Source organism: Pithys albifrons, chromosome 2, assembly GCF_047495875.1.
Source record: "Pithys albifrons albifrons isolate INPA30051 chromosome 2, PitAlb_v1, whole genome shotgun sequence".
NCBI lineage: Eukaryota > Metazoa > Chordata > Aves > Passeriformes > Thamnophilidae > Pithys > Pithys albifrons.
This window is the reverse complement of record NC_092459.1, coordinates 62,125,333-62,151,351: the sequence shown is the minus strand read 5'-3', so window position 1 is coordinate 62,151,351 and position 26,019 is coordinate 62,125,333. Positions and strand designations below refer to the sequence as shown.

Sequence of the window (26,019 nt, the reverse complement as noted above, 5' to 3'; positions counted from 1 at the left end):
TATATTTGCTGTCTAACCTGAGGTGGTCTTCAAGCCTCTTGCGCTGTCACGAGCAGGCACATCTCAGACCAGGAGCAGAGAGGACTCCAGAGGGTGTCCAGGTCTCATTGTCGATTCTGTGGCAAGCTGACTCTCAGGAACAAGGTCCCTGGGGCATTGGGAGGGTGGCAGTGTGGACCTCCTGCTTGACACGGTGTTGAATGGTGACCTAGAGGAGTGACTTGCATCACTGCAATAAGAGCCTGCATTACTATCCACTAACCTTGAAGGGGAACATTTTGTGTCCTGAGCCTCACAGACAGCACTGTGAGTGCTGTTCTTGTTTGGTAATGGATGAATTCTGGATGTCTTTTGAACAAGGTAATAAAAATGGATCTGTCTGTTCTAGCTAGTTATTTTAATAAATAACTTCCCTTTGCTTTTATTTGAATAATAAGATAGCCCTTCTCTGTCTGATCTCTTTCAAACATGCTTTGCTTTCACCACATGCACCTACATATTATTTATTCCCATATTCTACGTGGACATTCAAACACTATTAAAAACACTGATTCATTGGAATAGTTTTTTAACTGTTGTTGTTAATCTTTTTTGTATTGACTGAATTTTTCATTGATAATATTATTGGCAGCAGTCCATGTCTGCCTGGCTGGAGGCCAGTTTGAGCTCGGCAGGATGAGCCCTATTGTTCTGCAAACTTGGATTCTGTTAAACTCTCTATGTGTCAGGAGATTTGCAGCTATAAATTGGATCGTGTTGGTGAGGTTGGGAACTTACTCAATATGAAACTGAACATTTTGCCATGCCTGTTGCTGAATATGTTTGTGCATGTTTCCTCCGTGGGTTTTGAAAAATAAAAGGAAAAAACCATGAAAAAAGTTAGACCAGCTGAGGTCTGTCTTGACCTTATACAGGTGGTACTTTCTTTGATGTTAAGTGTTGAAAAATGCGGCATGGCTTGGTTGTGCATTGAAATGTTAAAAGCAAGTCTGTTTTCCCTTTTTTCTCTGATTACAGGCAGTCAGATGCCACCGCAGCCTCCTGGCAGCCAGTCAGAATCCAGCTCCCACCCTGCCTTGAGCCAGTCACCAATGCCACAGGACCGAGGTTTGTTAGGTGGTGGGCCTTTTTTAGTTGGTGCCAAATGCAGCCTTTGTTTTAAGTTGCACATTAGTGATGTGAGATTTCCTGGTATTTCTTTCCTTCTCACCGGATAAATAATGACAGTCTTCATTCTAACAGGCTTGAGGGGTGGGGGGTTCGTTCTCTGGGGAAAGCACAATTGAATAGCAGGTTTTACCAAACTATAATTGAAAACAAGGTTTTCTCAAAATACAGTGAATGCCCGGGGTATAAAGGCAGTTTCTGTAAGTACTTATGTCCTAGAGAATACAACTTTTTGTTGTCTATCGTTGAATTAAGATGTACAGAAGTAGTTTTGGTACTGTTCTTAAAATTCTCATCTTTAATATCTTTTCATGGACATGGTAGTCTTCTGTCCAGTTCTGGGATAAAAATAACTTCAAATATAAAGGGAAATCAAATATTTAGGTCAAATGGTTCAAACATTTGGAAATCCTGCAAGGGAGAACGGTGCAAGCAACAGTACTGTTCTGAAAAGGTACATACTAACAATGCTCACAAAAATAAACAGAGCATCTTTAAATTAATGTTACCTTTTATATATTCTATGTACTTTCCTTTCACCTCCTTCCTCCCTAGCTCATGGAGGGTGATTGCCACATCTTAGTTGCATGGCCATACGTGCAATCAACTGCTGTAAATTGGGCATCCTGTCCATGCAGTGGTTAACATGCACCAGTGACAGGCTTGCAAAACAGACACATGATAACTGTGATAAACATGGAGTTATTTATGAAATGCCCCTCCTAAAATGTCTTGCTTCCAGAAATATCCTAAGAAGCACCATATGGGGATACCATAAATACTAGAAGTTTTCTCACAGTGAAACAAGTTGAACTCACAGAATGACAAATTTCTGGGATAGCATCCAGGAGGAGCTAAGAAGACTCAAAAAGAAGAGCAAAGAGTCTTATTTTTTCCTGTTTTTCTGGGTCGAATGTCCCCTCCTCCACAAATGCTGATTAATGAGAACATGAAATACAGAATTCCATGCTCATTTGATTTGTTTTCTTATACTCAATTGTTAGTGTGGGCACTTATTTTCCTCTTAAAAATTTAGAATGTTTGGTGAAAAAAAGAATGGCCTCAATACCCAGTACAAATATAGGATGTTTCATGGGATAAAATGTCACAAGGCAGCAAGAATGGATCAGATGGAGGCTTTAAAGGCCTGAACATCTCAGAAAGATCTGTGCATTTCCTGGCACTACTGGGTCTTGGCACAAAATGTTATACTATCCAGAAGTAATTATTTCTGCAATGTGTGTTCCTCACCTGGCTTTGGGGGATGAGATAGGCAGGTCTGAAAGCGCTGGGAAGGTCAAACCTCTCAGTTCTGCTATAGAACAAAACTGGGGGTCCTTGTGTGGTCAGGAGAGGCAGAGGGATGTATTTGGAAGGAAAACAGAGAAGACAGCTGCCATAACTGGGAGGTCAAAGAAGTTAGATAACAGTGAGAGAAGTAAAATTTACAGATTGATTTAGTTTGGTTTTTTATCTCTGCAGTGAGAATTGTGGGTATGTTCTTAGAGAAAATGTGCTTGGGAACGTTGCAGTTTTTGCACACTTCGTATGCAAAAACTCCTGTAATGTGCATGATCCTCATGACCCAGCTTGTACGAGAAGTCCATTTGTTTCATGCAGGAGATTCAAAATTTGTAACTAGATAGGTCATATTGATTTTGCAGAACATGTTCCCCAAAGCTGCTCTAAAGTCTGTGCTGTGTGCACATAAACATGCGTGCATTCCCTTTTGTGCACTGTCATTGATTAGAGGCTCCTTTGAAATGGAAAACTTCACCTTTTAAAAAGGCTGTTACATTAGTTGATTCCTTTGCTTGCTTGAACTGCTTTCCACTGAACTTGAAGAAAGGAAGGAGGGGGAATGATGGGGGCTCAAAGGGAAGGTGCTTGTCATTTACTGATAAAAACCTGAGCAGAAAATCGTTGCTGCTAAGGACACCTGATCCTTGGGCATCTGTTACAGCAATTTAAACTCTTGGCTTACTGATACACTTTCTCCCAAAAAAGGAAAAGAAAAAAATAAAATGAAAACAAAAACCCCAGTGACACTACATTGGATAAGGTGATGTTGTTTGGTTTTGCTGTTTGTATAGCATTTATTTCTGTGTTTAGAGAGAGAATTGGGTGAACAAAAGACTACTAATCATTTCTTGAGCAGAATCCTGCTTTCAGTACTTTAAAAACTTCCATTTACCAGCTATCATGAAGCTTGACTGACAGGTAAAGTCTGAGCTGTTGTAGCACTTTTGGATGCTAAACCACTACCTTCAACCATTAAGTTTACACTTACTTTACTACAAAAATGTTTGACTATATTTTACCCTGCTTTCCCTGGTTACTCAGTACCCAGCTGGGATTTTTATGTTTGCCTGCCTAAGACTATACATCCCCTGTCATACAGTGCAGCATGAAGCAATGAGCATATTTTTACATGCACATTCTGTGTGTCGGAGGAGGGGAGTGGTAGTGGTAGTGTTGTGCATATATGCAATATGTAGGAATTTCTTGGTGTATTGGATTTTTTTGTGCTCTTTAGCTTTCTTTTTACATAGCTTATTTCATACTTTATGTAATAAGCATAAAAATACTTTTAAAATATAATTTTAAAAATTTCATCTCCTGTTCAAGCTGTAGGACATTTGGACCTGGTCAGTGCAAATGGAGTATGCTCTTTTAGGAGCTTCTGTCCTTGTCCCAGAATCAGTAACAGGCCACTGTTGTTTGATGTCAGATCAGTGAAATTATTTTAGTTCTACCAACACATGTTGTCTACCTAGGTAACAAGAAACTGCATTTACTTTTCTGTACATAACCTATGTCTCAGCTCACGTGTCTTTAAAAGTACTGGGACTTGAATTAAGTCCTATACACCTTAGTGGACTGTCAGAGCGGGAGAGGTCTGAGGACAGGGGGAGCAGGCTGTGTGGGACTGGTGTCAGAAGTCTCTTGCAGAAGCAGGAGTGGCCATGGCCACTCAGCTCCATATATGTTAACTGCTGCTGAATGCCAACAATTACCATTACTTGGGGATACCATACTGGCAATATAGTCGTGACTAATTGAGGTAGTCATTGAAGCTTGCTGTGCTTTTGGGAGGTAGAAGGATGCACACTTTGCTCTTTGTTTCTGATATACCTCTTTATATGATCAAAATTATGGGTTTGGTTTTTTGTGTTTGTTGAACTCAAAGCTTTTCATAAACTTCTGTTGCACCAGGCCCAGAGGTGGGGCAGCAATGATACCACAGCTGTCATAACCATTTGGCAAGTAGTTGAGGTACACAGTCTCTTGAATTCTGTATATTCAGCTGTACATACTTGTTTGGGTTTTGGAAACCACACTTTGAGGATGTCCTTAGTAGTCAGAACTGCTCAATGAGTTAGAAGTTATTTCTAGGAATCAAATAGAAAGCCAGCATATCCCAATTAACATCCCAAATCAGTTTCCTGAGGCTTCAGCATGAAAAAGAAACCTTTGTATTGGCCATTAGCTTATACTCCCATATTCTTACTTTTGTAAATTAATGGAGATTTCCATCTGCCTATATGAATACTCACCTGTGCAAGCACTATTAGAAGAATCTGTGTCACAGTAATGTTGCAACAGGCCCTTTTACCCTTGCGGGAATGAATGCGTCCTTACCTAATTTTGGAAAAGCTTAGAAAACTTACCTGCTTTTTAGTAGTATTTTTCATACTTATGCGGTTGGCTGTGCTCATATCAGGTTTCAGTCTTATATTAAAATAGTGAATTGGGAGCTCCTGAAAACCATTGGATTTAATGGACACAGTTAATGACTTCACGTTATTACTCTAGCAAGCATTCTCATAGTGGGGATACTTAAAGAAGCCTTATTTATTAGTGCAAATGTATATGGGTCAGAATTAATTTTTAAAAAATCTTTAATTGTTTTCCCCTTATAATTTTCACAGCGGTACATAGTTAAATATTCATGATAATGCTGATGATATGCTAAAGGTCTGAAATAGATCTGGAGTCTCAAAATCAACACAGGTTATTTAACCCTTTTCATCTAATGCACCATTGGGGACTTGCTGAATGAAATCCCAGAGCACTGGAATAATTAGAAGATAGTAATGAGGATTTAATTAGTCCTTGAGATACGCTGAAATAGGACCACTGAGAACTTTTCTTTTTGGACATGGATTGCAAGCAGAATTGATGCTGTTGCAGCTGCTGTGATGTGCTGGAAAATGTATTCCATTGCTGGAGGCAGTTTCATGGCAGCACTCCGTGCTTGTCAGATCTATGTGGGCAGTGCCCAGAGTAAGCACCTCCAAAATTGTTGAATAGAAGTCACCACCTTCTCCATCACCTTCTCCCAGTACTTTTTCATTTTTAGCTTTTGTGTCATTCTTTCTGTTATAGCTTTATTTCTTCCCATTGTTGACAAGCTCCAGCTTTTGAGGATTGCTGTACAATTGTGTGCTCTATTAAAAACATATCACAAACAGGGACGGAGTAAGAAACGTCAGGCTGGTAGGAGTACAGGTGTTATGCTACGCAAAATTTGGATCTTTTTGACACAACTGCTTGTAGGTTTTATCCTCAGATCTTGTCCTTATTTAGTATTAGATCTTCACAGAAATTATATTTATCAGTAGCTGCAATGTAGTAAATTTAAATAGCTTTTTTGGCAGCCAAGATGTTATCCAGCAAGAGGTAGTAACAGATGGAATGTGATCAGGCATTTTGATGTTCTCTTTGTGCTTCCCTATAAACACTAAGCAGCAACTGAATTCCTGTAACTACAATTTCCTAATTTGCTCATTAGATTTCATATAGATATTTTTCTCCCCTTTAACTGCTTTCTGGGCATGCTTATTTGTACACAGTCATCACATAAATTCCACAGTCATGTATTTTCTTCTAACAAAATACAAATGTTTTTGCTTGTGTGGAAGACACAGAATACCAATTGGGTGTTTTGTACCTACAATTCCTGTTGAGATTTATGGCTTAATACTGACATTTGATGGTAGAGATGCTTTTCCCTGAAATCTGTTTTCTTCTTAAAAAGACAAACCAAAAGGAAAAAATAGATCAAAGAATTTTTATTGCAACAAAAAAGATACTGTAGTTTGCTTTTAGATCTTAAAAAGACTTTTTCCCTGAGAAATACGTTCTTTGCTCTCATCTGGGGATTTGGGATCTATTCAGAGCACTGAGGAGCTAGAGAATAAAATGATTCTTGTCATTAAAATTCTTCTGCTTGCCATGTTAACGATGACACCACTTAAGGTTAAATCAGACTTGGTAATAAGTTTACTTGATGTAGACTGAAGTGTTTCAGGCTCTTAAAGAAAGATGCTTGAGACATGCATTGAGTGCAAAGCCACAGGTATGTTTGAGTGCCTCTTCTGCACATAGCGCTCCAAGTGGGTCAGTGCAGAGGAGCTGAGCTCTGTCTGGTATGTAGGAACGCTGTGCCAGGCTGGGAGGAAACCTTCATCCCCAGGAAACTGGGATTAGAGGAATTGTGCCCTCAACAGCCAGAAAAAGTACAGCTTGTAAGAGGGAAAAGCAGGTTTTAGTTAAAACTGTTGTACAAACTGTGTAAAACACACCTTTTTCATCTCAAGTCCTGTGATGAAGTAGGAACATGATGCATAGAAGTACACAGAGCAGATCTGTATGTGAAGGCAGAGCCATGCAGCAGAGCTGTGAGCTCAACTTCTGGGGTGACTCAAAGAACTACATTAGTTTCTCAGTTTAGTGAGTGCTAAATGCTTTTGAAAGGATCAGGCCACATTTCGTTTCTACCTCTGTATTTTTAATTTGACTGAAGTGCTAATGCACTGAGATGTATTGTCAATGTGATCAGCAGGTTTTTAAATGTTTATATGCTATTTTTCATTACTATTTTGATTAGCAATGCACAGCAAAAAAAGGCTACTTTAATCAGTAAGCAACATCTCTGGGATGAAAAGTTACTGTTTTTCTCTCTGAGCTGTGCAATGGCTTTGTGTCTGTCCCTGAAGCATGTTAGGAAGACCTGCTCTTCTTGCCCAAAAGTACTAGAAATTATGATACTCTGCCTAAACAGATTAATTGTTGAAGAAATCAATTGCCATTTCAGGATGCTGGTTTCAGACTCTCCTTGGGTTTCAGATGTACACCAGCTAGTCTCAGCTTTAGGTTGAACTGGTTAGTTGTGGCCTACACAAAATACACAGTAGCACTGGCCATGTGCAAGAAGAACTGAAGCAGGAAAGGGTATGATTTACATGTGATAAGCCACAGTGGGAGACAGCAAAACTGCAGAAGTAGGATTAGAAATAGATAATTGTATCTGTACAATCAAAACCCAGAGTCAGGTCTCAACAAATAAATTTTGTATACTAGCAGATGGTCATTGTGCTCTTCTTGCTGATGTTAAATCTTGTTATACTTGGGGTTGAATCTTTATTTCATTTTTTAAACTAAGTTGAGGATTCTCTTTTTGAAATTAGGGAGCAGAATTGACTTATTCTGAGAGAATTTATATAGTTGCCAGCAAAAAGACTTCTCAATAGAGAAGTTTCCACGGACTTCATTAGGCAGCTGTCAAATTCCCTGCCTCTGGGCTCAGGGAGCAAGATAAGCCACAGGAGTTACTGATGAAGAACTTGACAAAGTGACAGTCCATGTTGCTGTCACCAGGCTTGATTTGAAGTTACTGGGTATGACCCCTGTCCCTGGGACAGCTTCCCATAGTGCCCTGTAAACTGGGAGCTGCCTGTGGTTCAACAGCGCCATTGTTTTCAGGACACTCTACTCCCTCAGAAACCAAGTTAACCTTCTTAGGAAGCCTCTCTAAAGATAAAAGACCTCTGATCTAAGACATTTTCTGTCATTTTAAGTTAATATATAGGACAGTGAGTTGGAATCTATATAATGTATATATTACTAGCTAACACTGGATAGTTGGTTCTATCCTAAAGGATCCCAAAAAGCTGCAGAATAAAAGCTCATCAGGGAACAGCTGCAAAACAAGGAAGGGAAAAATCAGTCAAATCATAAATCATGGTAAAAATAAGACTGAGACAAAGGCATTTTGGGACTGAGGAAAACATGCTGATTTTGTGTTTTTGAAAAAACATTATGGTGTATTTTACATGTGTGCAAGATAGAAAAGACACATCATGTGGATTTTAGTCTGGTCCACAAAATATATCTGTATATAATATGGCGATGTTCAATGTATTTATTTCATGAAAAGGAAGATCTGAGTTGATCCAAGGAACCTTGGAAACAGCAGTCTGTGGGGAGGGTAAATTTTTGAAACCTGAAATTTAGACCATTAAGCCTGCAGGCCTTGCATATTACACATTAAAAACTGCCATTCCTTCTTTGCTGTCCTCTGTGATTTTCCTAAGTATGCATGTTATTAGGCAAACTTGAACAAATGTTGATTGTACAAAGCAGACACTCTCCTCAGGTTTTCATGTTGCTGCTGAGATTAATCCCAGCAGCCCAAGCTACCTACTGAAATTAAGGATTCTCTTCGGGGGCATTTGGGAGGGCAGGGTGGGTGCTTTTGTACTACAAGTCACCATTGCCCTGATTTTTCAAGCACCATAGTAAAAGCAGCTTGTGTAAGGTCTATTACAGAAACAAATGAAGTATAACAGGGTGGATAAGCAATGTTTTTCTGTTCAGTCAGTGCATCAACATCTCCGCAAATGTCTTTGCTTCTCTGTCCTCAGCGCAGCACTTATAATTTGCATCAGAGAGCATTATGCAAGGTTCGCATTAGGAAAGGTTGGATATTTCTTCCCTGGCTACCATCTGGGTAATCTGTCTGATCCTTCCCCAGATTCTAATTTATCAATGATAGATTATATGAATTTCAAGGCTAGGCAGTAGCAGAGGGAGGTTTAGGGGTGGGAAAAATTTAAACATTATTGCATGCTATACATAGACTGGGTTTTGTAATATCAGAGAGAAAAGCAGAGGAGAATCAGCCAGTTAACCTAATAGCACAGCTGGTAAAACACTAGGGGGTCTGGGTTAAAACCTTAGCTAGGTCATTAGTTTCCATCTTCCCCAAAGCTATTCACATTATGAAGAGAAGCAGTCAGACAAATAAACAGTGAGGAGACTGTAAGATAGATAATAAAGCATAATAAGAATGTAATTTTAAAGAAAAATAAAACCAGTCCAGAGCTTTTTCTTAAACATTGATCTTTCTGTGAAAAGGAGGAAGACTGCAGTGATCTTTACAGGAAGTCCTGATTTCACTATGGTGATGTTTTCCATTATTGCTTGTATCACATAAGCAAAGAAACATCCTTTGTTGAACAGGTGTGAAGAAACGTGGTGGTTGTACTGAAGGTAATAGCAGATGCCAATGTGAAAATAAATTTTCCAGGTACCAAAGGGAAGTCATGTCACTGTTCCTCTAGTCCAGAGAACTTCAGGTGTTTTTAGTGGTGCGCCAATGGACTTGGAGAAGGTAGCCAGGGTTTTATATGGGCTGAAAAAAAGAGCTCAGTGTAGAAACTTGAGTTTTTGTTAATGGAGAAACATTAGAAGAAGAATATTTAATTAGAAGAATAAGTCATTAAAAGCAGAAGAGAGAATGAATGCAACCCAAATGGCCGTCGGAGGAAGGAAAGTTGGCCAAAAACTGTGTCCTGGGTGTCCAGACAGAACTTTCTCCTAAAAACACCTCAGGACTTTTCTAAAAAGTAGAATGTGATTGGAGAAAGAAATGAGAAATTTAAAATATTTTTTTAGTTTTTATATGAGTTAAAAACTGATTGTCAAAATATTATTAGCCACCTTTTTAGTGGCTAAAGAATAAGCCTCTGAATTTGTGCTGTGTCAGTGATCTCAGTGCTTCTTTTTATGCTGCCACCCTTCAGTTGCTGAAGTTGCTTGTCAGCTTAAGTGTTCACTCGTTATCAGGTCTATTAGCATATGAGATGTACAGTACCTAAATATTGCACATGTTGGTAGTGCTGCTGCTTGGGACGCATCCAACAGGTTCATATCAGAGACATCCAAAGGTACTGTATTGGCATAGGGCAGGTGTTTTATTTATTTGATTCATTATTTCTTTTACCTGCCTATTAACTGGACAAGAATGTTGAGAATTAGTATTTGCATCATCTAAATGAGATTGACACTGCAGGCTGATCTACTCCTGCTCACCAGCCCATCACCCAGTAGTGTAAATTGCAAAGCCAGATGCTTCATGTGTGTCAAACAGAGGTTTCATATGTGCTGTCACCAGTCTAGCTCAGCATATTTTAGTAAGGCTGGTTTCTATAAAGTGAAAATAAGATCTGGGGTATCTTGAATGGAAAGAAATCTTGTGCCTACTTGCTCTAGAAGCCAAGATTTTTTATGCCATCCACATGATTTCACTTGATTTATTTGGGTTGTATTCTGGTACATGGGTCAAACCTTCCCCAGTTTCTTAGTTACTTGTTTAGACTTGTATAACATTTTTGTCTGCTTAGATTTTTTCTAATACCTAAATGTTCTCACTGTGTCCTTTCAGTGTTTAATTAGCACCTTAGGGATAGGTACCCTGCCATTCTTTGCCAGTGACAGTAAGGAGTTCATGGCCAGGTAGCTCTGGCTCCCCATAAGCAGTAGCACAACAGTGTTTTCTTAGCTCCTGCCATCTGTAAGCCACCCATCTCTAGGTTTGACCACACCATTGGAAGATGTTTGTTCCAATACCCATCTGGGCAGACAACCTGGTTGCATATTTAGGATTTTGGTATCACCGGCTTGTGGGCTTGTGTGAGAATAACCAACTCTTTCAATTGCTAAAACACTTCATTAATGTGTGAGTTGCGTTCTGTTAGATGTTTCCTTGCAGTGCTGTGGGGTGCTGACTCTGGATGTGTTTAGCTGGGCAAAAACCCAGACATGGTTTATCAATCCAAGGCCTTCTTGAGTTGTGCTTACCATCTGAAATGGGTGGGCTAGGCAGAGTTTCAGCCTGACTCTGACCTTCCTGAGCATCCTGTCATGCTAACAGGTTACCAAGTCTTATTACAGTCACTGCACAGAATAATGTTTTTCATTTGTTCAGCTTTACCCTGCCACTTCTATCTCACTGTTGTTTACCCACAGATGAGCTAGATTTGGGAGTCTCTGCTTTAGATCCATCTCAGTTCTGTTGTATTCTGTGGTGAAAATCCTGAGGGAGTGAATACAACACAAATTGCTGCCTGAGGAGGGAAGCCTGCCAAAAACTTGAGTCATGGTTGTGCAAACATTTGCTCTCTTTCTCAAGGGTACTGACCAGTGTCTTGCTAACATACCAAGCACTGGAATTTTCTGTGATTCCACACACACACAAGTTTTTCCTTTAGAGGTAGTGGAAAATAGCTCTTCACATATTTAATTTTTTTGAGCTGATTCATAAGTGAGGATTTTATGTTATTTTTCTCTAATTATTTAATGATTAGTGCATGCATCCAATCTGTTTCTGCTTTTCTCATTCCATAATTTTCAGAGTAATAAGCCTGTCTAGCCCCTTCTTCAGCCTGTGCCCTTGAACAAGGGGAACTTTATTTTATTCCTTACTCAGAAAGGTTCCTCCATTGTTTTGGTCCCATGCTCTGTCAGTAAACATGCCCCTGTAGAAAGAACCATAGCCCAATATGGTTTTTTATTTAGGTAAGTTAATTTTTGCAATATACTGTTGCATGTTGTACTTTTCCTCATATTTTATTTATCAGATGTGTAATTTAATGCTGTTCTGCTATCCCTGTAAACTCCAAAGTTTTTATGAGCTTGAAATGAGTAAGTGTTCCACGTGTTTTCAGGTTTAATTCATTCATGAAAATCGATGCGGTGCTCCTGGCTCAATCAAAAGACCTTTATTGACCATGGGTTAAGTGTGTGCCAGTACAGAGTTGCTGTCCATCAACTGATACACAATAACTTGGTCCTTTGCAGTCACTTCCTTTGTATTTGAGCTTCTACTTTCCTGCTCAGTCTTTTCATATTCAAGCCAGATTTTAAAATACTAAAAGAATCCATTTGAGATTTTATAGCAACACCCAGCACATTCAGTAGGTGTTTTTGATGGTTAGTGCTAAGAAACAGATGATTTTGTATTGGTCAATGTACAAATGTAATTAAGACAAACCTGATGCATAATTTCCTGAAGCTTTAGTAATTTACTGTTGTTTATCTGTTTTGTGTATTCATATGCCAAAGGGAAAGACAAATGTTTAAATGTTTTTAAAAAGGCATCATAAGTCGTAGTAGCTATATGATGTATATTACCAGATGTTAGAGCTGCTTAGGACAACAGAAGCTTCATTTTTGTCTTTTCCCTCATCAAAAGAACAGAAACACTTCTATCATAAGCATTGCTTGCTTTATATTTTTTCTCTATACTTCGCTAAAAAGAAAAAGGAAAAAAACCTATACCTGATAATTTTTAAAGACTATATGTATGTTCTGTTTGAACATGCAAACATATTTTGTTACTATTACATTGTGATAACTTTTAATCTCATGCTACCGTTCCATTTAGAACTAAAAAAAGAAGCAAAGATGATTGCAATATTAAAATTGTTTATAATAAAGGCACTCGTTGTTTAGGTGTGTAAATGTAGTATAAAAAGTAACTAAAACAGAAGAAAATGCTTCTGCCAGGGTCACTTAGTTCGGCTGCTTCTGAAATAGCAGAAATGCTATTTTGCGAAAACCCATTTGCATGTTTTTTTGGTAAGTGATCTCTTGCTATGATAGCAAGTAAAGCATCATCTCCACCTCTTTTTATCACTAATATTAACAGAAGGGAGTAGATTTGTTCATTGATGAGCATGTTGCCATTGCAATTTTTAGTCTTAATTCATAGTTGTCTCCTAGCAGTTTGTTTAAAAGACAGCCCACCTTGTTGTCACAGAGGTTGACATGTCAGATGCAGTCTGGCTGTTGAATCACTCCAGTGGCATTTCTCCAGTGCAGCTCTAATGTAATCCTGCTTCTCTTCTTTACAAAAGAAAACCTTATCTTACATCTAATTTTCTGGAAAGAAAATTTATTACTTTTTGTATCAGCTATAAAATGAAGTTGAACACTAGGGAAAATGTGTGTAAATAAGGAAAAATGAATGTATGCCAGCTGCTCCCTTTCATTTCTGATAAGATTTCTAGAATTGATGTTGTTTTCTCCTTATGATGCATGAATGTTAATGTATTGACCAGGAACCGTTTTCTCTCTAAGACATCTGAGGTTTCTGCAAATATTTGAATCATTTCAAACTCACGCACTGATCTCTGAATGTTCACTGGGCTCTCATGGAGGTTGATGGGGAGAGACTCCTCTATGTTGTATTGGAATGCAGATCACAGTAAGAACCTGTTCTTACCTTCTCCACATCACATCTGTAGCTGAAATTATTCCTCTACTCTACAGAAGGAGGTTACATCATGTCCTGTTTTAATACCATGCTTCAACATACCATACATGCAGTAACAGAAGATAACACAGATATTTTTCCTGAATTTCAGGATTCCTTTTCCTTAATTATTTACCTGTCTTAATTCTTTATCTTCTTTCAAGAGAAGATAGCAAAGCCAACCTTAATTTGAGAGGAATCTTACACCCTCTGGGATGCTGAAACTCATGCCTCATGTCTGTTCCTTTCCTGTTGTGTTAGTCAGCATCTCTGTAAACTAAGGCTGGAACATGAGTTTGAGTAGTATCAGACAATTCTGTCTGCCCTTGATTTACTGATGTGCCCACGGCATGGTTTTGGCCAATGCCCATGAGCACTCCCTGAGCCACAGCCCAGAGCACGTGTAAGGCGGGGCAAGGGACTGTGCACAGGAGCCATACAGATAAGACTAATAGGATTGAGTGGGAAGGTTTATCTGTATGTACACAAGTGCCACCACTCTCCTCCTGGCGTGTTTTATTTATGACTGTACCCATAGCTGCACAGTCCATTCCACAGCATCAGAAATGGATGAGACGTCTACTGAAGAAGAGGTCATTTGAGTAGAAACACTTACCTCACTTATTACTCTGGTCTCTCCAGAAGCCTTTTTGACAGCAGCAGGGCTGGCTAAAACCAATATTCACCATGTTTTTCATTAGACATTAGTCCATGTTCTCCATTAGCTTCAACAACCTGCAGTCCCTCTGCATCACTAGTGGAAATTACTGTACCAGTAGCTTTTCAGTGTGTCATCCATCCTCGTGGTGTTAACTACTGCCTGCAGTAATAACTGGGCTGAAAAACCTTAATCACTGGCATAGTATTTGGAAAGTTAGCTCATATAGATTAGAAGGCCCACAGTGAACAGAAAAACCTCACTTCTGTACGAGATGCAGGAGTAGCTTTACTATCTTTGTAATAAAAATCTTAGCGTGGCCAGTATGAATTTCTTCATTTAAATGAATCCCACGAGGGTGATGTATCTGGTGTATGTGTGTCGGGAACACAGGCATTTATTTCATACAGACATATGATTGTGTTAGTTTTCTAAATTACTTACAGCACTGTCAGCAGAAGGCATAGGCTTTGTAATAAGATTTGTGCGCAAAGTGGAACTGTTTCAAAAAGCAAGAGGTCTGTTTCAAAATAAAGCTAAGGGAAGAAGGTCATGCAAGCTTTCCTTTGCAGAAGTGTGGAGTTTTCCAGCCAATACAGACCCGTTTCTGAGCTGCCATTTCACACTCAGTTATCTGCCCTGTTGTGTCAGCGTGTGTGTTCTGGCTCCCTCCAGAGCAAGTACCAGGTTGTGACTTTGCAGTTCAGGTTTGATCAACTTCCTTGTCTTGGGGCTTGCACAAAGATCAGGAAAACGTGATGCATATTCTGCCAAATCTTGCACTTGTTAAGAGTTTTAGCAAATACAGGTTGAGCTGTTCATGGCACGAAAGAGCTATGCACAAGGGGGGTACAAGGTCATCTCAGCTCGTGGTTTTACTCCATACAACCTGCACCTCGATGTTTTCAGTGAGGAGCTTGATCATATGTCTGTATGTCTAATGTCTATAATCAGTGGAGTGGAGGAGGCACCATTCATAAGTGCTGCTTCCTCTCCCTGCAGCTGCAGAGCACTAGTGCCTGACCTGGCTGCAGGAGGGGCTGCAGAGCAGCCGTGCTGGTGCAGGTTGGCCCTTGGGGCCACATTCCCTCCTCAACAGGCACAGCAGCAGCAACAGAGTGAGCGTTGTTCTGTGCTACGCGCCTGGTTTGCCTTGCAGGGAAATGTGAAGATGACGTTTCATATGCAAGCAGAACAGAAAACGGATTTCCTCCAGAAAGAAGGAAAAAAACCCTTGCCATCTCATCAGCACATCCTCTTCAATGCTGAAAGCAGCACTAAAAACTTTCAGGGTGTAAAACATTAGAAAACCAGCAATCCCTACGTTGACATTTCATGGGCAAGATTGCAGGACTTTTCCCAGTTCATGAAAACTTCAAAAATCCCACCACAAAAGCTGCTTCATCTCCCATTTAATAGGCTTAGTTCTGTTCCTTTATATGAAGCTTCTAAATTTCATAGCATTTCCGTAGGTCTCTTGCTGCAGCTTTTGAACCTTAAATTAAATTGTGATTCATTAATATATTTATAAAAGAGAAAAAGGAGAGAATGCAATAGAGGTGTGCTGGGGCCAGACTAGAAGAAGGATTTAGAACACAAATACATAACAAAATGACTGTTATTTCTGACTGGCATGACTAGTCTTCACATAGAGGTAAATTTTAGCTCTAGAGAGTTTGTGGGCAATAGAAGTATTTACAGTGGGTTTCTATGTGCTGAAGTTAGGGATTTTGGTAGCAACATATAATTTTGGAAGATGTGATACTTTCACCATAAGTGAGCAGGCAAATTCCCTTGTCCTACTACTAATTAAGTAATGCAGATCAATGCCCTTAATTTTTTTTTTCCTGAAAATTGTTCTAACTTTGAAACTAACAACCATTTGTAACTAAGCAGGACTGCCCTGTCTTTCTTTTACAAGTATGTGTTTTCAAACACTGTGTGCAGGTTTTAGTGGTTGAAACAGCTTTGCTGACTTGGAGATGTGTTTGTTTCTGTTTGTATGAACAACAGCAGTTTTCTGGGTATTTTTAGTCTGAAAATAAATAAAGAAGGTTGATTTATTTTAATGCCAAAGATTTCTTAAAAATAAAGAATAGTTACCTGAATATTAATTTTTGCTTTGGCCCTTTTCTCCCTTTAGGTTTTATGACAGGCATACAGAGGAACCCCCAAATGTCACAGTATGGACCTCAGCAAACTGGACCTTCCATGTCACCACATCCCTCACCTGGAGGCCAAGTGCATCCTGGAATTGGTAGCTTTCAGCAGAGTAATTCAAGTGGTACTTACGGGCCTCAGATGAGCCAGTATGGACCACAAGGTAAACTGCTTGCTGGTAATAGATACGATAATTTATATTTTATATATATATATGTATTGTATATTAGGTAGATGATTTTTCCAAAACTACTAAAACCACACACACAACACACTCTCTAAAAAAAGAAATCCCAAACAAATAAAGCTGTCATCCCAAAGTGGAGCTGCACCTTGTGGAAGAAGTTGTTTCTGTTATTAGCACCTTTCTATGCATAAAAATAGTGACCTTAAATTAGGCAAGGGAATTAGTCTGTGGCATTGCCAGGTCTATTGTTTAGGAGCCCAAGCATGTCATCTCTGTGATGAGGCTGCATTTGAGCAAGCGTAGAATAAAGGTCACAACACCAATCCCAAAATAGGACTTCTTTTCTTGGATGAAATCCCAAGGCCAACCTGAAATTGTGTGGTGACTGTGAGGATAAAGTCTTCTAACAAGCATAATAATACAGTGGCTACTGAAGAAATAGAATATTGAGCTCTAATGTATATGGTTTGTGAATCTTAACTAACCCTTCAGACTGAGAGAGACAGTTCCTTTTATTCTGCTGGTTTGACAGAATCGGTGGGGGAGTAAAACAAAAATAGAATATACAATTTCTGCCTCTGGACAACCTTGAACTTGTCTATTGTTTTGCCTTTAATGGATAACCTTTATAAAGTATGCATCTGTTTAGGGGTTTAATGAAGTTGAAGGCAAGCCATGGAATATGTAATAGGCACTATTTTCTTTAGAGGTACATAAAGAAGCTTTTCAATTTCAGCACTTCCTACTATTGCTTTCTTATTTAAAAGCCTCAAAAAGGACTGGTGCTAGTGGTGGGAATTTCTGTAAGGGCTTTATGACTTGCCCATGTTAGCAAGGAGGGTTATTTTAGTCTCCAGAGTTTATGAGAACTAGTTCTGATGTTTTGTTTGCAGGGAGCCTTACTGCCCTGCACAGTGTTCCTTTCTGTTTCATCTCTGGGTAGCGTTTGGTTTAGTGTTCTGAGCACAGGGCTACAAGCCAAGATTTCCCAGTTTCTAATTTTGGCTCTGCCTTTTGCATCATCTTCCAGCTTAGGCAAGTAGATTCATTTCTCTGCTTCGCTTTCCTTAACTGTAAACTGGGGCTAGTAATGCCTTATAGCCATGTGTGAAGATTAATTACCTAACTCCAGTTGACTGGTGCTTTCCTTTTATTTGGAAACCATTTTGTGGCCATAAAACGTTGTCCAAGTGCTTATTTTTATCTGCACAGTGAGCAACTAGCTTAACTGGTAAAAACTCCAGTGGATTTATGATGTGCTGTCCTGACTTCCAGCTGCACTGCTGCTGCGGAGATTCCGAACCATGGGAATAGTGGGTGTCAAGTGCAGTAAAACATTAGCCATCCACACTGATTGAATGGAAGGGGTTTTGTACTAAATCAATGCATTTAAGTAACACACCGAATACTACTTTCTTTTTTTGCTTGAGTTCAGCAGTTCTTTTCCTCCCCGTGTAGATGAAAGTGCCTATGTAATGATTTTATGGGTCACGGTCAGGAAGAAACCGCTATTAAAAAGTGAACTTGAGGGACAGGAAGAAAATGAGCATCATTGTCATTAACAGACCATTTCAGAAGGGTTTGGTGTATAGTGTGATGGATGAAAAGTGTGTTCTTCTGCCAGCTCTCGGAAAATACTGGTGATCTTGTGCATGGTCATCACAAAATTAGGGCCTTGCAGAATTTCAGCTCTGTAGGTAACAATTAGACCAAAAGAATGCTGCATTTTCACCAGGCTAGTCTGACCAGTAATAAAATCTGGGGTTGAAGATGGTGATATCTCCAAGTCATGTATTTACCTGGATTTAAGTTTTTAATAGCATTTTTTCATTTTTGATGAAAGTAATCTGTATTTGCAACTCCTAAAATACCCTCCTACAAAGCACAATCATATGCCAGCAATGATGAATATGTAATAATGTTACCCCATGTGCCTTTTACTGCCAGAATAACAAATATATTAAAAATTACCTGGGTTGCAACCAAGTTCTTAAGTTATTAAATTAAAGTAATTCTCAAGGATCTGATTTGTTTCCATGTTTTGTTCACATAGGCCTGCCTCCAGCATATTGTCAAGCATAGGCTGAGTTTGTCAGGACTACTTGTATTTTTATATCTGGACGCTAAGCTTTTGCTCAAGGCTGCTGGCCTGTGTGCAGTGCAAGTGCTCACCATAGTAAAGACTGCACCAGTAAGTTTGTATTGGAGGAATTAGCCCCCAGTTCATGAGAGCAGAATGATCCATTTCATGCTTATGGTAGATTTATTTGATTTTCATGTGTTTACATGACACTTAGATCTATAATAAGAGCAGAATATATTTTCCCAGGAAGCAGTTCTGTACTGGGGAACTAGTCCAATTCTGTGAAACCATTTCCTACAAAAATAATAAATGGCTTAGGCTCCATATGTCTTTGTGTCTGGGACTCAACAGGAGCATGCAGTACAGAACATTAGTTTTAATTTCTTATTAAATCCCAGCATTTTCCTGTCCCCAAGAATAAAAAAAATAAAAAGAGCAGAGCAAGAAGGGAAGTTGTTACTGAAAGAAACAGTCTTTGGTTTGTATTTGGACAACATCTAGCTTGGGGGCTAATGAAGCTCTGGTCTGTGACCTGAGCATCAGACTGCTGCCACAGCAAAATGTCTCTTAAATGCACTCTGGAGAGCAGCTGGACGCTGTAGTCAGTTGGGTCTTTTAAGACTGGGGCAGAGAAAACCTTCCTGTGGATCAGGAGACTGTCTCAGAAATGCATTCTGTCTCCCTATTTTGCCTACCCCATTTCAACAGTGAAACTGTTATGTTTGGGTATAACAAAGAGAAAAATAACTATGGAATGTGTTTGAACCACTACTCCAGAACTTCACAGTAAGTTAAAGTCCCCTTTTTTTTTTGTGGTAAAGTAGTACGAATTGAATGTTTATGTTTTGCAACCTTCCACTCTGGACTCATTTCACAATAGCACTTTGCTATCTGGCTCCCACTGATTTTAATCCTAGATTTTAATTAAAATGATAGCATCTTAAGGGTGAGATTCCCTCAGTATCTTGAGACTCTGGACCTCTGAATCCAGACCTACATATGCAACAGTCTGTGAAGTTCAGACTTAAATACCAACTGTGTCTTACTGAAGTCTTCTCAGTAAAATAGTTCAGAGGAATTCAGAACAACAGATTGAAATTGTCTGTACAAGAAAAACTCGATAGTTAACTGCCCACATAAAAAATTCTAAACTTATTTGAAGATGCTGTTTTTAGTACTGTGAATCAGACCTATGTCTCTAAAGCAGAGAGCAAAGCTAACAGGTAGTTCTCAAATTTCCTTATTCTCACTTTGCCTAGAAATGGCAAGCTATCAGAGCACTTTGTTCAGCAAACCTGAACAAAGTGGACCAGAGTTTCAGCAGTAAATATGAACACCTGTCTTTGGCAGGTTGTTAGTCAGCATTTTTATACTTTATCTTCATTACACTTTTTCTCCCCCTTCCTGATTCCAGTTACTATTTTGGTTTTTCTCATGCACTTGAGATGTTGTCTCTCTGGGTACAATTCTCCTTTGCCAAGGAGGAGTTGGAATCACAAATCCCTCAGATAGGGAGGGGAGGAGTTGCTCAGTAGTATTGCACAGCCGCTGTTGCCAGGCTTGTACCCACTTGAAAAGTGTGGGCTCTTGGACTTGGCTGCCTGACATGTCCAGCTGATGTGGGCTGGCCTAGCATCTGCTGCATTCATTGTGTTTAATGCTGCATCCATCTGTTTTCTGTCAAAGCCACTGCCAACAAATTACTAATCTATTAGAGAAACATGGAAATAAGATTGCTCTCCTCATTCCTGGCAATTCCTGTTGTATTTTGTTTGGCTTTTATTTTGCCTTTTTTTTTCTTTTTTTTTTTCTTTTTTTTTCTGAAAGGTATAAGAATAGCTAGTACTTGAGGTATTGAGGAAATGCTTAGGGAAAAAAATACCTTGGAAAAAACATTGAAACTTGTTTTCCTTGTTGAAATGGTACAACTTCCCTGTACTCTTGGATGTGTATCCCTGGAGATGAATGATTAGGAGCTATTTTTACTGAGCCACATATTTTTGTGGGGAAGATTCCACTGTTGTTTCTGTCTTGTGCTTATACAGGAAAAGCCAAAGCACAAAAGAAGAGATTTTCTGTCCCAATTCAAAATAGCATCAAAACAGCAATAGTGTTCAGCATTGGTGTTTGCTCGTCCTGTTGAACTGTACTTTGTAGACACTAAATGACAGAACAAATTGGCTTTTTGTAAATTGGACTGACAGTAGCTCCCAGTGATTATGGATATCAGGTCTGCTAGTCTAATAAGGGAATTTGCTTCACTTTGGGTACTGTTACATGTACATAAGATGTGTTAACTGGCTCTGCCTAGTCTTTGAGTACACAAATACACCATCTTGCTGCATTACATTCTTCTTGCACAAAGCAGCTGGAAAACCAGAGCAACATCCAAGTTGTAACCTATGCCTGTAATGCACAGCAGAGCAGTATGAAACTAGTCGGCCCTTCAGTTTGCAGTCACATATACTGGATCAGAAGCATGACTTAAGCAACCAAAACTGTGACTGGGGGCAATGGCTCACTGAACAGAGAACAGTCAGCTGCCAGCAGCCAAGCCTAGAGGAGGAGAAGTGACAGGGCAGTCTGAAAACAGCATAAAGCTGAGTCTGGAGCCTTTCATCTCTGTTGAGCCACATATTGGGGATCCTTCTGTGATGACCCCCAGGCAGAAACTCATTTTTTAAAGTAGAAGAGTAGAGTTGTTCCATTTCCTTGGGAAGCATAGGTCTCAGGCATTCTTGCTGAGGAGATCTTGTAGCAGTGAGTCAGTTACAAGGTGGGGAGGAGAGGAGGATTAGCCAAAGCACAGCAGCAGGAGCATATTAATTAATTATGTGTGCATTCAAATGATGGATGAATATATTTATTTTAAACATAAACAGGAGTTGCACGCCACCTACTCCTTTTGCCTGGTAGCTGAGGCCTGAGGAGAGACATGGCTGATATCCAGATTCAGAGGAAGAGTCCAAGGGCTTTCGCCGTCAAATGAGCGTGGGAATATCTGAGAGTAGTCAGGAAACTGTGCACTGTGGCATCCCACAGGGAGGGAATGGGTTGTGTTTCCACTATTCTGCATGAGATGGAAATGAAGACAAGTCAAAACTGATGACTGAAGTAGTGCAATGTGATCCGTTTCCTAAAATAGTTTTCTATCATATCTTTAGCTTTCTTTTTTTTTCTCTTTCTCATGCTGCTTGGGTTTGTTTCTGTAACACTGCATGCTGTACACTCGCCTTTTCTGGAGATTTTAACATGACAGGAAAATCAGCACTCAAATGAGTTAAGCTTCTGCAAGTGGAACACTTGCTCGAGTGACAGCATAGATTGGGGTCAGCCAGGTTTCCTGCCGTCCTTCATGAGGCACCTGCTTATATTAGCAAATTCATACTGTTGGTGATTACTCACGTAATCCTGGTTTTCCCAGAGGAGGTGCACTGTGAGCTACCACCCCTTCTTGCTGGCATAGCCAATCTGAATTTACCAGGAAAGCAGGGTAGGGCAGGAGAGAGCAGGAAATCTTGGACCCTAACAGCCATCCTCACCAGTCCATGCCAAATCATCTCTGACACAAATGGGCAGAACAGTTAGGAGCAAGAAGCCTGTTGCTGAAATTGCAGAAAGACAAAGGAATGAGAACATGAAATTACAAAAATAAGATTTTCCCTTGAGCTTATGTAATGGGCTTCTTAAATGCCACATCTCCTTTCACTGCATAAGGCGGTTGTGTATTCTGTTCTGTGCTGTTAACCCTCTGAAGGCTGTGCTTTTCTGTACTGGTTGTTGCCTCATAACAAATATTAGACAGAAAATGTTTTGAGAGTACCTGAAATTCAGATTCATAGGCTCATTCAGGTTGAGAGGGTGCTCAGGAGTTGTTCTTGGCTGACCTTGTATTTAAATTGAGGTCACATAAAGGATCAGAGAGGTTACTCTTGGCTTTATCCAACTGGGTATTGAAAACCTCCAATCAGGGAGTCTGTTTAACCTCCTTGACCATCTTGTTCCATTGCCTTTCTGTTCTTGAAGTAAAAACGTTGCCCTGACTTTGAGGCCAGCGTGGTTCACTTTAGTTCACATGTGTAAGTTCTGCAGCTGTTAACTTCCTAAACAGAAATATTTGCTCAAAAGTTTTAATGTTTTTCTCTGTGCTTCTTATCATTTTGTTCAGGAAACTACTCCAGACCACCGACGTACAGCGGTGTGCCCAACGCGAGTTACAGTGGCCCAGGACCTGGCATGGGTATAAATGCCAACAGTCAGATGCATGGACAGGGGCCAAGCCAGCCGTGTGGTACCATGCCGCTGGGACGGATGCCATCAGCTGGGATGCAGAGCAGACAATTTCCTGGAAACATGAGCAGTATGACCCCCAATTCTCCTGGCATGTCTCAGCAGGGAGGCCCTGGGATGGGCCCCCCCATGCCAACTGTGAACCGTAAGGCGCAGGAGGCGGCTGCTGCAGTGATGCAGGCTGCTGCAAACTCCGCTCAGAGCAGGTACGCGTCCAGGTGTAAGGAATCGAAATAGTAGCAATGTTTTTCTTGTCATTTCTGAAGTAGTGGCACTTGATGAATATGCATTTACACATATTCTAGCTGTGCCCTTATCTCTGGGAGGAGATGGTGTGTGGGAAGAATACTTTTCCTTAAACATAAGGGGAAAGAATGTTGTGTGTTTGAATCATCCTCTTGAAAAGCAGCTGTGGCAATGGAGAGGATGACCACTTCTAGCTTAGTTCTTGGCACTTTGGGCTTTAGGAAAACCCGCAGGATTGCAGTGACATTAGGAATCAAAAAAAAGCCCTCTTCAACTTCAAATCGATTAGCTAGTTGTATTTTTTTTAACTCCAGTAAAGAGAGGGCCAACATGTCCTTGGCAGCTTGCCCTCGCCAGACAGTAAGGAAGCTTATGGAGCTGCCCATCAGCTCTTACGTTTACTACCCACATTTTGGGCAGCAGTGCTGATGGTGGCTCTCTTCTGCAGGATGTTCTTGTTCCTAGGCAGGCATACAGAGGAGCAGAGGAGGGCAGGCTGCAGGGAGCAGCTGGAGGGGAAAGGCAGAAGGAGACATAAAAGCAATCTGTAGTTATCTGGAGTTGATACCTGCCACTTGTACATTCATAAGAGAGAACCTGCAAACAGGATTGTAAAGATTGGAGCCATCATCTGTCATCTTGTCTCCCCTTTGGGCAACATAACTACATGTTGCCATTTGTATGTGTATTTTAGTAAAGACACTTTTCTATCCATGCTTGTTTTTAAGATGCCTAAATACATGCGGTTATTTTCTGTGAAATCTTTCATATTAAGTAATTTCCAAATTTCTCTGAATTCAAATAACTGTTGGCGTATTTATTAGCTTTTTCTGTTGCAAAAGGTTCCATAACATTTGATAATTACACAAACCTCTAGTTGGACTCTTCTGGTGATCGTGTTTATATGTTGTGTGTATTATGCATCTTGCATTTATGCATATATGTACACAGATGCACATACGCTCTTCCAGGTATTTATCATTCAAGACCAGTGTTTGTGGACACTAGTTTCTTTAATTCCAAGACTTGGTGTAGAACAAGAAAAAGGAAGAGAGTGTGTCCCTGTATTTGTTGGTTTCTTGTTTTGCGAGTTGGGAAGGCAGGTGGCTGCTAGTGATAAACAGCAGCAAACTTTTGAAACAAGAACAGTAAATTTAGTGTACTTCGTGTTCTTGTTCAGTAAAATAGAAACAGACTCCCTTAAAACAGAGCATACTCCAGCAGATATCTGTGAACCAGCAGTCTCTTGCTTCTGTTGGTTGTTTTAACAGGCCTGTCTAGTAGGATTTATGGAAGTCTGCTTCTGTCTGTCTGGTTTAGGCTATAAGCTGATAGGTCAGGCACGAAGGAATAAATAGGCCATCACTGCAGCTGCAGGAGCTGGATTTCTGTTTAATCACAGAGTGGAAGGTAAAGCTCATGTTTGTTGGGCTTGACAGCAAGGAAAGACTGTGTTAAGTGGAAAGTATTTGGTTGAGATTCAACTTACACATTGGGCATAGTGTGTGGTTTTGATCAAAAACTAGGTTAAATGATTACCATCCCTATGTCATACCTTCCTCCCAAGTCAGTTTGTAAAACTGCTTTTGTTTTTAGCTTTGCCTGGACTAAACTGCACCATTTCAGAGCCTTCCTATCACACACTGCCCGTTCCAGTGATCCAGCGCCTGTGGAAGTGCTGAAGAGTTGTTCAGTCCCCATCACAAATACTGGCCAAAGGGATATTTGTAAACTACAGATTGATAGAAGCTTGTCACACTGCTCTGATACCAGTGGGTTGCAAGCTCACTGTTTTCATCTCTGATCCCAAGTCAACTGTATGGGAGAAAGCCTCATGGGCTTTGGCTATTCCTGCAAGTCCTCCAGACTTGTGTATGAAAGGAATGTACTTGAGAATGATTTGGATTTGTGATACAGAGCAAATCCAGAGAGGCTGTTCTCTTGTTCTGGTTTAGGCCACCACAAATTAGACCACCTGCTTATCACAGCCATTTGGGGGCTGATGGACAGCCCATGTTTTCTTCACCGCACCCCAACTATGGCAGCACTTGGGCTCCCTTGGAGCACCAGCCTGACCAGTATGGGTAGGTAGCAGGACTGGACTTGCTGTGGGACTTTGGCATTTTTTAAAAATGTTTATAAGCATCCCAACTGGCTGCTGAAGGAATATAAAAATCATGTGAAAGATACAGAAATACTTGCATCATAGAAAAAATCTTAGGTTTTGGGTTCTTTTTAAAAATGCCACTGTGACAATTCAATAAAAGTCTGCATATCACTTACTGACACATCTGCATGGATTTTGGCATGGCTCCATTTCCATGTTCCTTAAAGGGAAATGAAGAACCTCATCACTGAGAAGGAATGAGATGTCTCCTCCCCCTGACCAAGGCATCATCTTTCTCTCCTCATTGGTGTTCTTGTCTCACAGCAGTGCTGTGTGACCACATGTTCTGGGCTTGCTGGTGCTGTCAATGCTGCCTGGGCAGTGAACTGCAACCCCCAAAGTGTGATCCCTTTCGGAGAGGTGCTGTACTGCAGGAGTGATTACAGCATTTCTTAATGGGCTTTTCGAGGAAGTCTAATTACATTGTAGTTGAGCATGCATGTGTTTGAAAAAGTTCAGTTAGTCACTAGCACAATTTTTAGGAGCACTAGGTATCCCTTTCAAAACATTTGCCTGAAATGAAGCTACTGTTTGCTCACCAAAGTCCTTCACACTGTGATTTCTGTTATCAGATCATAAATTACAGAGCTGGGAGAAACTATCTACACTGGCTTCCAGTGTGTTGCTCCCTTACAAACAAGTCCATCCTCACCCAAGGTTTAAGCTTTACAGACTTCCC

The 26,019-nt window shown here is 40.1% G+C and overlaps 1 protein-coding gene across 4 annotated transcripts in view; it reads left to right on the top strand.

The window, feature by feature from the left end:
* Positions 1-26,019, top strand: part of ARID1B (AT-rich interaction domain 1B) — a 329,339-nt gene that overhangs the window by 246,932 nt on the left and 56,388 nt on the right. For all 4 annotated transcript variants that reach the window (XM_071549257.1, XM_071549256.1, XM_071549259.1 and 1 more), the window contains 3 exons: positions 1,018-1,107; positions 16,351-16,530; positions 22,806-23,133. In XM_071549257.1, the coding sequence (XP_071405358.1) occupies positions 1,018-1,107; positions 16,351-16,530; positions 22,806-23,133 (598 nt within the window). The remainder of the gene's footprint in view (positions 1-1,017; positions 1,108-16,350; positions 16,531-22,805; positions 23,134-26,019) is intronic.